The sequence below is a fragment of the Chroicocephalus ridibundus genome, chromosome 9, assembly GCF_963924245.1.
Source record: "Chroicocephalus ridibundus chromosome 9, bChrRid1.1, whole genome shotgun sequence".
NCBI lineage: Eukaryota > Metazoa > Chordata > Aves > Charadriiformes > Laridae > Chroicocephalus > Chroicocephalus ridibundus.
This window is the reverse complement of record NC_086292.1, coordinates 10,117,081-10,129,853: the sequence shown is the minus strand read 5'-3', so window position 1 is coordinate 10,129,853 and position 12,773 is coordinate 10,117,081. Positions and strand designations below refer to the sequence as shown.

The 12,773-nt window shown below is 39.8% G+C and overlaps 1 protein-coding gene across 5 annotated transcripts in view; it reads left to right on the top strand.

Moving 5' to 3' along the window:
- Positions 1-12,773, top strand: part of IL1RAPL2 (interleukin 1 receptor accessory protein like 2) — a 391,670-nt gene that overhangs the window by 358,354 nt on the left and 20,543 nt on the right. For all 5 annotated transcript variants that reach the window (XM_063347061.1, XM_063347060.1, XM_063347057.1 and 2 more), the window contains 2 exons: positions 4,008-4,137; positions 10,354-10,499. In XM_063347061.1, the coding sequence (XP_063203131.1) occupies positions 4,008-4,137; positions 10,354-10,499 (276 nt within the window). The remainder of the gene's footprint in view (positions 1-4,007; positions 4,138-10,353; positions 10,500-12,773) is intronic.

Here is a 12,773-nt window from a genome sequence, read left to right as displayed (position 1 = left end):
AAGCACATTCAGAATCATGCCTGCCTAAACTGTTTTGCAGACTCTTTTTCCATCCTTAGCCAGTACTCCTACCACCATCAGGCAGCTATTTTGCTTGAATAATTGCATTTCTGTGGAATTCTCACTTTCAGAAAAAAAATTTGCTAAAATGTATGGTAGAGTTCACGCAGATTTATTGTGAAAACGGTCAGGTGAAAAATGTACAATAAGATTTAGCAATAAAAGTCATTCCTGTTGCCAGCGGTTGTGTCTTATCAGCTGGGAGTTTGCAACAAACCTGCCTGATTGACAGAGTAGGGAAAAAAGCTAAAGCAAAGACTTCTGCGGGAACCTGAGGCTTTACTGTAACAAGGTGACCCAAGCAAAGCAGTAGACTCAGCAATGTCTACAAGCAGCCTTTTCTACTTTCTACCTTTGTTTCTTAAAACATTCTCTCAAGTGTTGATTTATTAGAAATCTCACTCATTGTTTTCTCCGTTTCTCAGCAAATTATTTTATCAATTAAAATCGCAACTTAAATGTCTGTCTGATTTAAATAGATACCATTCATTCTAGGAACTTTGATGTTATTAATTAAATGATGCAAGGGGAAATTTTCTAAATAAGAACAGTTAGTAGTGGAAATACTTCATGTTGTGTGGAATAGAAGTAAAGCTATGCAAAAGTTTGGGCCTTACACAAGATGAGTTGTTGGAGTTATAAACTGCCTGGTAGTTCCTTCTGCGTGGAACTCTGTGACTCAGGGTGATACCACATGACTCGAAGCCAGCCCCAAAATCAGGATCTGCAAAGGGCTCTTTCCACGCTCAGTGCCTGTTTCTCCCCATATTTGAGGGTACATTTAGGAACGAGGGAATTCTGCTGCAGTTTTAGGATCTCAGTACTTGGGGAGAAATGCAGTGAGACATGCCACGTTCTTTTCTGGATAGGAATTGGTTGGAGTTCCGTGAAAAATAGTATTAACAGGTTGCTGCTGTGGCCAGCTGTGTCTTAACGTAGCAGGAGAGGGGAAACCTCCCTTCCTTTCCTTGTGGAGGCTTATTTGAGCAGGTAAAGTGTTTCTGCAAGGAAGAACCAATGTTACCTTTTCTGACTTTGTCCTGCTTCCAGAGTCACAAAGGAGTGGTGAGGGTTATAAAACAGAAGCTGCTTCAGAGAGCTACAGAAGACCAAGACCAGCTTGAGAAGTAGACGAACAATGTGTGAGGGTTTGGGTTTGGATGAGACCTTGAAGTGTCATCAAACCCCAAGCTGTTTCCACCTCAGGACAGATCAGCTCAACCCAGGCGTGCTTCATTCTGCTACTGAGATAAAAATTAGTTGTCCCATGAGAAACAGTTGCTTATACCTCCCTCCGATCAGCGACTGGTTTGCAGATGAGATGGACTATGGTTTTTTTCAGGTGTGGCCAGTCGCAGACTTTGAGCTAAAAATACTAATTGACTCTAAAGTTTGCCGTTGACGGTATTAGTTTATTCTGCTGGTTTTCCCTGGTGGCAAATAGATCTGCCCAGGCGTGTTCAGAGCATGCAGGCTTTCACAGCAAAAGCTACTGATGCTTTATGTTGGGTTTATTTATTACAGAAGCTGTGTACCAACAGCTAGGTTTTTTTCGGTTTTCCTATTTGTATAGAAAACTCCTTATTTCTTCAGACCAGACGTATCACCTCAGGATATTTACTCTGCATGTATAGAAATCTTAGACTCACCTTGGAATATTTTCATTTCTTTAGGGTTTGTTTTTTAAGTAAAAATCTGCTGGTTTGAGGAAAAGCACACCCTGTAATATATTTTGCCGGTAACACTTAATGCCCAGCATGGTGTGCCAGGAAAAGGGCATATACTGTCGATGCTGATAGGCCACGTCTAGCCCTTTTCTTTTTCACATTGCTACAATTGTCTTTTTCCATTAAAATCAAACACGGACTGAGCAGCCACATGCTAGGAAATAACTAAGTGCTATTTAAAGAGATGCGTATCATGACTCGGAGGCAAGAGGCACAAAAGACGTCACACCTGGCATTCAGTGTGTTAGGAAAATGTGAGATGGATGTAGCCAGAGGCTCCAAGTCTCCCTTCCACCCGTGGAGGGCATGCAGCACCTCGCAGGGCGGAGGGAATGGGTCAGAAGCAGAAGGAAACAAACTTCTCCGATATTGTCATATAGTGGTATTAAATGTCTGCCTAGAAATGTTTCTGACTCTGCATTAGTTAATGAAGTTTGGAACTTTCTCATGACGGTCGTCAGTGTTGTGGGATGTACAGATAACGGTGAATATCCACCCCTTCTTATATTTTGGACGTTCGAGCTGGTTGTATATAATCCGTTAGCAACAGCATGTGTTCAGTGGCCAGCTGTGGTAGCAGAGTTCATAGTGAATATGGAGATAATGAAAGATTCTGTAAAACGTTTTCAGGATAAACATTTTCCATTTTTGTCTTTTGCTATTTGAGAAACAGAGACTGAAGTGCAGTCTTTAAACCGTTTCGTGCTGTATCCTAGTGTTTCAAAAGGACTTGTAATTTTGGATCTTGACTTGGAAACAATTTAATGGCGGCTGATTTTCAGTGTCTGGGAATGCTGCGTTTCCTGACTAATCAGACTCTTTTGACATGCCTTAAATTGGGCACTGAAAAAAGGGATAGACAAGTGCAAGTAGTTGACTTAGGACAGCTCTGTGGGGGTTTAGGCAAAGATGCTTTAGCACACAGCTCTGATATGCTCTGAGTATGCACACAGCGAGTTATCACTGCTGAGCAGACAAGAGGGAGCTGATTAAGGCCCAGTAAGTCAATCACGCAAAACCATTAGCCCATGCTCAACCAAGGGATGTGCTCCAAATGACTAGCCCTTTTTTAAAAGTGTAGGCCTGTTCTATTTCAGTGTCAAAAGAGTTTCCTGCTGGCACTGAGAATGGCTGGCAAAATAAAACATTTATTCCAAATATAGTAAAATGCATTATCTGGACTTTCCATGCTTGATAAAAGTTCTGGAAGATTCAGCAGAAGTCTCCATTGACATTAAATAAGGTCTGTCTTCCCATCTAAGTTGGTGACTCTACAGCTGCTTTGTAACGTGGATGCTGGGTAAAAAAGGCAAAGAGAAGTGGGTGCAGCAGTTGTACTCACATATTAAGGGAATGGGCATAGTCCTCCTCAATTTCCTGGCTTGTTTGGGGTTTTTTTGTTCTTTTTTTTTTTTGTCTTTTGCAGGCAGACAACCATCTGTCCTGGCAGTGTAAGCACAGTCCTGGACTAGCTAGTACAGCTAAAGCTGTAGCCAGACAAAAACCCATCTAAATGCTGAATTCTTGGAGAGAAAAGAAATCTGATTAGTTTCCAAGTTTTATTTTCTTTCTTTGGAAGTCTTTTTGCAGAGCTGAAAGGGAGAGTTCTTTACTCTATTGCTTGAGTAATGCTTTGAAGTTTGGTCCTTTGCCAAAAACCTGTTGACAGTTACATGAGTGTTGGTGGTGCTCACTGGCATCATGTATTACTTGGGGATCTTTAAAAGCTCTCTGAACAGCTTAGCAAGACTTCATTAACATTTGATTTCTATCTAAGTGAGGAAGAAATTATTACTGTGTCTTTTTTACGGGTGGATAGGCAGCAGTAAGCAAGTTCAGTGATTTACCTGCCTCTTAGGGCACGCTCCTCAGTCCTGGTAGAGATCCCAGGAGTCTGACAAAGAAGTCATCTCTTTCTTTTTAACAACCTTCCTTTTGACATTACCTTATGTTGCTACCGTTTCCATACCTTCTCACTGTTCGCGTAGTGTCTTTCTGGGATGAAATGATAGATAACCTCAGAGTTTAATTTCACAGCAATCTCCTGTAGATGCAAATCAACATCACCCTTTTTCCTTTGGTTTATAGTTATTCCTTCTTTTTCTTCCCCTCCAATTTTAAATGGGGAGGTTTATCTGAGGAGTTGAGATTTCTCATAATCATTCTTTCACTAGTAGCCTTGACGAAGTGTCTAACCCTCTCTTTTCTTCTTGTCATCAGGAAACCCCCTGACTGTGGCCTGCAAAGCTTTCTTTGGATTCAGTGGAGAATCGGGCCCTATGATCTACTGGATGAAAGGAGAAAAATTCATAGAAGAATTAGAAGGTCACATTAGAGAAGGCGAAGTCAGGTACTTTTTGGAGTATTTACTGTTAAAAACATGGTATAATCTAAAAGCCTGTTTGGTGTTTTTTAAACAGGTTTTTAATTGGAAGTGGAAATAGTTTTCTGTCTAAAGAGTGATGAATGACTTGGAACCAGAGCAGTGTGAGTTGCTCCTTCTCCTGTCTAGCAAATAAACTCTAAAGACATAGTAGCTATCTGTGTGCCTGGAAATCTGTTATCAAATTCCCCTGACGGTAGCTGAAGCGTCTGAGTGTTCTGAGGGTTGATTTTAGCCCTGCATGGAAATGATGCTGTCCACTGCAGCTGCCCCTTGTTGGAGTCCTTGGCAAGATGACATTAATTTCAGCATCAGTGTTAATCTTAAAGATGAATGGTCTCCTGTCAAAGTCACCATACTTTTTTTCTTCTACTGAATGTGTCGTCTGCCTGTGGTACAGCTCTCAGTATGCCTTAACCAGGGCTTTCAAAGGATTTGTTCATCCATGCTTAACACTTACGGGAGTGAAGGAAGTCACTGCATGAGGATGTCCGATATCCAGCTTGCGCTTGGCTTGTTCCACGTGCTGGTTATCATTTGCTGTACCAGTTGTAAAGAAAACAAACACTTGTATCCCCATCAACTTTCATGGAATTTGCACCTAACAGCATCTTGTCTTCCTTGTTTAATGATTACCTGATTAATGGCACTTTGAGCACAGACTAAGCTATGGTTATTCTATGGACAAGGTGGTCCCAGCTCCTATAGGCACAATGATATAAAGAAAAACAGGGTCTTTGCACCTTCCATTGCACATTTTTTGGTCTCATTTCTGAGTTGTTTGGTTTTTGTAAAAGTGATTTTGGAGAGCAGGCAGAGAGGAATATTAGTTTGTTATATTACTTGATCAATAATTTGAAGTTCAGCAATTTAACCACTAGTTATTAAGATACACTAAAATAACTGACCTAACATTGCGCCTTAATTGCATACAGATGGAATTTATCACATGTTGCCAGAATGACTTTAAGTGTACAATCCTCTTTTGGGCTTCTGACCACAAAATACAATTATTGGAAACTTCTGCCATTGCAAGTAATCAGCATTTAACGGCATTGTGTCCTCTCTTGTGTATATATATGAACAGAGTGATTTTGGTCATGTTCTTCCTCTGCATCAGAAGGACAGTTTGGGGTTTGTATTTATAGAGCTCTCCAGCTCTAGCACAGTTCAGAACTTTTCCTTTATGTGTGTTAGTGAAATTGAGTTTGAAAAAGCTGTATTTGTCCTTCATTTTGCCATCTCATTACACATTCATGTTTCAAATTAATTTTGTGACAACTCCCTTTTCTCACTCCATTAAAATGCTTTGACTCAGTTTACACACCCGTCACAATTCAGTGAATCTTCTCTCAAACAAATCTACTTATCACATACCTAATCTCCCATGCATCACAGCCAGCATTAAAAACGTAGCATTTACCAAAACCTACTGCATCATTACCAGCAATGCCACAGTCCATCCCTTTTTTTCATTTAGAAGTAGCTGTGGCAACTGCAGTAGTAACTTTTTGCAAATGATTTTTTCACAGTAACAGCTCTTGTTTATGTGTCCCATTACAGGTGTGCTGCTTCAGGGAAACTAAGCAGCACTAACCGTTCTGGCAGTGCCCTGAGCCAGCCCACATCTTCCACCCAGTTGTATTTATGATGTATTTCAAAAAATGTCATGTATGATTCAAATTTGATGAGCCACAATGAATTTGCTGGTTAGATGCTTTTTCCATCAGTTTGCTTCTATATGGTATTATCAGCATGTTCCTGTTAACGTTGACAAACTACAACTACTCGGGAATTATTACAGCTCCATGGGTTGTTCCTTTGGCAAACATCTAACATTTTAACTCTGCATCCCCTATCTTAAATTAGTTCACAAATTTAGTAGTAGCCTGAATTTTTGGTGTTTACCTTACCCTGGACTGTACCTGTCCGTTGTGTCGCTGGATTTTCTGTATATGATGAGAGTTCAGGTTTGCAGATCGATGCAGTGTGGGAGTACCAAATGTCCATCCCTAGTTTGCATCCTCTGGCATAGTAACCAGTCAATTAGTGTGCTTTTATGAAAGCACTGAAATAGGGATGCACATGACTGTTAAAATCAAACCCGTGGAACTGTTTTTTTGGTAGGCAGACTTTACCATGAGTAATATATGTGTAGCTCTGGGCTTCTCGTTATTTATTAGACCTTGTTACAGGGCGTCATAATAAAAGTTACTAATCAGCATTGAAGGACTCAGAGGTAATGACCCCCTCTCTATCCCGCCTCCTTGTCTTCCCTTGAATTAAGATCCCCAAATGTTAGACATCCACAGGGGGAAAAGCAGAAAGAGACTTTGCTTGCCAGGTGGGTTTTTCACAGCGGTAATAAAAATGTCATGTAAATTGAACCGGGGCTCTTAAAGAAGGGGTGAGAGTCTTTAAGCCTGCCTGCAGACTTGTCGGTTGTACCTAATTATCAAAGGAGCCCACAGCAAATTTCAGCACCATCTCTCTGCCACGGCAAAGAAGTATTTTCAGGCATAAATCTTACTCACCCAGCCACCTATGAGTTGCTTCTTTTTCTTCTTCGGGCAACACTTCAGAACAGTTTGCAGGTGAGGTGCCTCATAATGCTCAGCTTTTTGTATCTTTCCTGCATTTTTGAAGTGTAAATAGTTTAACTCTTTCTAAAGGCATGAAAAGAAGTGAACGGAGACATTTTGAACTGCAGCTTTATTTCTTTCTCCTGATTAATTTAACATTCTGCCTTTTTACCCAAAGAAGTCATCTGATGGTTGCAAAACGCTCAGACAAGATGAGGATGTTGTAGGAGGGGATGCTGAGGGAGGGAGGCAGAATTACCATCCCTGCCTGGCTAATGTGCTGGGTGCTTTGCAGAGAAGTATGGAAACGACAGCTCTCCCCTGAAAAGCTTATACTATTCAAGTAGGCAATTTCTGGGCAGAGAATGAGAAACACGATGCAGGAAAGTGAGAGGGAAGATCGCTGTGCCATGTTGTTAGTTGAACTGCTTTTCTTTGGAGAGGTACATACATACACACAGATATGTCCTTTCATCTACGGACTGTTGTTAAGGACTAGAAAGAAGGGACTAGAGTTCATATCCCTGTTCACTGCCCAGATCCTTAACTATATAAAGAACAAAAGTTTCCTTTTTGATAAGTTCCAACTCTCCTGCAGGTTAGTAAAGGCTTGGAATTAATGTCTTGGTCTTGCACAGAGACCCAGGTGAAGCTTTCTTACAGCCTTTACATCTGTGATCATACAAAGCCTGAAAATTTTAGGAAAATGTGGTTTCAAAGGTATTTTAACTTTCCACCGCATAAATGCGTTGGAAAAATATGACAAAAGGTCTGAAAAATCTGAAACATTGGATATTTTTCAAAGAAAACATTTGGTTTCTAAAATTACACTTTTGGTTTTAATTCATATTTTCTTAACTGAAAAGTGATCAGTAGACAAACTGTTTTGTTTCAGATCAAATAAAATGCTTCAGCTTGAACAAAAAGAAAGCAAACTTGAACAAAAAGAAAGCACTGGGTATATTTTTAGTTTGCCCACCTCTTCTGTCTCCCTCCATCCTGGTTTTTGTGAGTCATCAAGCACCATCAATTTACTTATGTATTAAATGATGTGATTACTCTTACAGTTTGTTCATCAGACCAGAAAAAAGAGCTATTATTTTCTCAACCTGTGGGAGCTAGCATGTGTTGGCGGTATTGCTGGCAAAGTTCCCCCAACTCAGATAGGGACTTCATCTTCTGGGAATGCAGCAAATACTGTTGCATATTTAAGGTCCTACTTGTTGATACTGTATTCCTTTTCTAACTCAAAGATATTGTGCTCAATGTTCTCTGAACCAACTACAAAATGCAATCAATTAAAGGCTGCACAAATATTGAAAAAAAAAATGTAGGTGACCTACTGTGTATTTCTGTGGCAATAGCGAATCATTAGCTGTAGAGTACTGGTAAAAAGAAAAAAAATGCAGGAATGAAAGGTTTAACACCACTAAGAGCTTTCTACACTTTTCTACCAGCATAATGTTTAAGTGTCTGTCAGCATTTTCATGATAGATCCCAGTCTAAAGAATTCTCTTCCTAAAGATTGCAATTAGCATGAAAATAAGCATGAAAAAAATTTCTCAGTCCAAATACGTATTCTTTTTTATGAAAGCTCCTTTTTATTTAAATTTAGGTTAAGCGTTGATCATTTTATTTTAAATAGACTCAGAATAATGGTTTATTTTATCTTAATTGTAATCTGTCTTCATTTTCTTCTGCGTGAAATATGCTGATTATAGTAAACACAAGACAATCTGAACATTCACAGAGTGCTCCACATTAGTGTCCCCGATATCGTCCCTGTTAATGATTTCATTTGTTCCTTAGAGCATGATTTGTCGGCCAAAATTTGTGGAGCATATTGTTTACTAACAGAGAGGACTTTCCTGAGTTGAAAATATTTCACTATATATACATATGGAATACTAATACGTAAAAGAGAATTGATTTATCTGACCCCCAATGATTTAGACTGATTGGAGTCTGCAAACAGAACAGGCTCTCTTGGGAGGTTTCTTTTCTGGCCAGATATGATGCAAATTCAGCCTTTCTTGCTTTAATTTCAGCATTTGGACTCAGGGCCAGAATAACAAAAAATGCAAAAATATCCAATAAATGAGAGTGAATTTGCAAAAAAGATGTGATCCAGGTTTCCAAATGCAACGCGCATGTCTGTTCTGAAACTAGTGTTTTTCTGCTTGCTTTTTTGCAAGTTACACGGCCATGGTGAGAGAGACTGAATTGTTGTGGATGTTCTGGTACATCTTCTGAGTTCTGTCAGATCACACAAGCCTCTAAAGTGCGGTATGAAATCTTACTGTAAATATGTGCTTTATGGTAGTCAGGCTTGCATTTTTGGTTGTCTGGTGCAATGCCCTCATATTTCACTTCTGATTTTTTCAAATTTTGAGTTCCACATCTGTTACATGAAATTATGTACATAAGAAAATGTGCGCGCACATTGGAAACCCCAAAATAACATTGGTTTATAATAGAGAAGTTTGGGGTTGGTTGTTATTGAAAAATTTTCAGCTCTCCAGAAGCAGTTTCTATCCAGTGCAAACAGTGCTCTGGTTAATTACTTTGTGCCCAATCGCCTCCCTTCGTTCTCTGGAGAAAATATTTATTTTTTGGTAAACCTGGTTTTTATGTATGCCTTTACCTCTTAGTGCTGTACACTATCTTTTTGGAGAAAAGACTCACTGAAGTACTACATGCAATGATGAGTTCACAGGCAACTGCGAGAGCCATTCCACCTTTTATGTTTACCCCTTTACACATTGTGCTGCTGTACACAAACAGAATCAAATGAATCTGGTAGATTTTACTTGGCCTTACATTTCCTTGTTCAAAGGACCAGTAACTTTTTCTTGAGCAACTGATAAGAAGCCTTTTGAGAGAATAGGGCATTGCTTTTTTAGGCTTAATGTCAACATCAGAAAACACGTGCATTTACTTTGCATTCTTTTTAACGTTGGCATTAGAACAACGACATGAAAAGACCGTACCTCTGGCCTGAAAGTCTGCTCGAACTTTATATTCCCTTTATGGGGGTTTTGCATCTCTCCTCAATCTTCTAAAAGGAGCAGAGAGCTCTTGTTCTTGACACTGTTCCCTTTGAAAGTAAGGATCTAGCCCCCAAAAACAGAGGAAAATTCCACAAAGTAGCACAGCTTCTTTCATTGGTTTTCCAGAACTGCATTAAAATGTATTCCAATGCCCAACCTTTAAAATATTGCCTTATAATTTGCTCAACAACGGCTTAGTACTTCTCTGGAAAGTGAGTATTTATTGCTACTTTTAAAAGAAACGTGTTTTTAGCATTTAATTCTGGAGCTGAGGTGAACAAGCCACATGGAACCCTTGTGCTTGTAGCAACTCTTCCTGCACTTGATTCAGATCCTTGCTACAGACATGGATGGAGAAAAAGGCTTTTGGTTGTCGTGGAAGATGCCTCTGTGATGTCTCTTTCAGGCAACTCAAGACTCCTTCTAAGTCCTTGTCCATGAGTGAAGGAGGACAGGAACACTGTGTATCTTGTGCTGAGAAATCATGGTTCATTTGGGAATCTTCCACCCATATTAATTCAGTTGAGCAAAGACTGTATCCTTCCTTTCAGACTCCTCAGAGAACATCTTGGAGAAAAAGAAGTTGAATTGACATTGATCTTTGATGCTGTAGAGGAGGCAGACCTGGCTAACTATACGTGTCATGTGGAAAACAGAAATGGACGGAAACACGCCAGTGTTCTTCTGCGCAAGAAAGGTAATTATTTTTATTTAATTATCTGTAGTCTTGCCTGCCTCAGTAGCAACAGATCAGGCAGTAGCAAAGGTCCTGCTGACCCCTCTGAGCCAGGCTGGAGTCCTACTTGGAGATTAAGTATGTTTTTGTTACAGGTTCAGTTTACAATTTGTGAAAAAAATTCATTAATTGTTCTTTGGTGAGTCAGCCTTGCAGGTGTTGCACTTGCTTGGAATACAGTCACCTGTAAAGCACCAGTATAATCAGTGGAAGTATTTTGGTCTAAACAACCTATGAATTTGATCCAGAGTTGACTGACTAGACCAGAGGTAATTGCGTGATGGAGTTAAAATGTGCATTTCTTAGAATTGGTACCTCAGCAGTGAGGTCAGGTGTTCTCGTATTTCTCCACTTCCTGGCTTTGCTGTTTAAATGGAAGGCTTTAAGCAGTTGCGGTGAATTTTGATTTCTAATTGCATCAGGAATGAAGACATTGCAATGGGAGCTACAAATCAATGGAGAATTACTTTATCGTGGTTGCTTTGTTTGGTGCTGGAATTGGAAATACTACCACTGACAAGTTATCTGTAGCAGAAAGGAAACCATTTGGGTTTGAATGTTCCAAATTAAAAGGTGCTACTATGCCCTGCTGTTTGTAGAAATCATTATCATAAGGAGTGTAACAGTATCTCATTACAGTTCTTATGTTGTTTGTTCAATCACATCTCCTATTCTTAAATAGGGTGAGATTTAAATTTGATGGTGATCTCTCTAAGATACAGTGTAGGTAGTACAAAAGCTGTAAGACAGTAACTGTTGGGGAAACAAAGGAAGGTTACGCGCTTGGGATAAAGATGTAATGTGAAACCACAGAGCCATCAGCACAGGAGATTGACTAAAGAGTTAATACATTGTCCAGATCTCTGCCAGTATTCTTAGCTGTAAATTGATTTACCAAAAGAGGAGAAGAAAAAATGTTTTCACGAGGCACACCTGCAAATGCTGTTCCAGTCCTTCGTATGCTTTCAGACCCCTAAGGCAAGGACGTGCATCTCAGCAGATTGTGAATTGCAGTGTTCATGTCAGTTAAAAAAGCCAGTGCTTTCCATCGTCACACTTGGAGCAAAATCCCACAAAAGCATCACCATTTGGAGAAGGTTTAAATATACTCTTAGTACCTGAGTGTGCTGCAGATTGAGCTCTGAGCCTAGGGTAAACATCAGGATGGGACAAATGAACTAAGAGCCGGGTGAAAGAACAGAAGAGCAGCCAAGGCCTCTCTAGATGGGGCCTCTCTGGATTCTGGCAAACATCCACAGTCATCAGTCCACCTAAAGGCACGCTGAATGCGAAGTGCTGCGTTTCATGGCTATGATCTGTATAAAATGAAAGATGAGGGAGAGGTGGTATTGGGCAAAAAGGGGCTGCTAGGGAGAGGAAGCTTTTGGGTCAATGGGTCAATTGGGTCAATAGCTTTTTTTGCTATTCTTTTATGTGACCCACAGGTTATATGTGTGAAAGTACAGTAGGCAATCCTGTCAAAATCAGTTGAATCAAGTCCTACTTACAGTTTCCTCTATGTGTGAGAGCTTTATGTCCTCCCAGAAAGAAAAGCATAACATAGGTTATATTTTATGCTAAGTGATAAAGATAAAACACAATACAGAAGGTGCAAACCGCCCTGAGAAATAAGGGCCTGCAGTTGTGGTGTGGAACACACATGAACGTATATTCAGCATCTAAACTGACAGGATGTCACAACTTTAATTAAGGAATCTGGTCATCATGATGAAGGATTAGCCTCTTTAGTGCAAAAAGCGTTCTACCTTTCCATCCACTGAACCTCATAAATATACAACTGATAGTATATCTATCTTGACACTGTTAAATGTTCAGCTGTGTTGCATGTATCAGAATAACAAGCTAGGTTTATTTATAACAAGAAAATGCAGATATTTCAGAGCTCTGCTGAAATTATGGAAGAAGCACTGCTGAATACAGAATTTGGAGGTGGAAAGGATCACTTCACAGCTACTATATCATTCTCTCTGCACTGTGGCTGTAGAAAGCTTATATTCCCCTCAGGCATTCTCAGTAGTTGATTTTCAAGCTATTAAAGTGTCATTTAAAACAACCACAGTATTTTCACTGTGTCCTTTGACTGCCTGTCCCATTGTCCTGTTCGTTATTTATTAAGTTCTTACAAATAGTTGACCAAACTTTTCCTTTCTGCAACTTGATATAATTACGTCTCATCCTAGCTTTCTCCAGCTTGGATTTGACTGTAGAGTATTT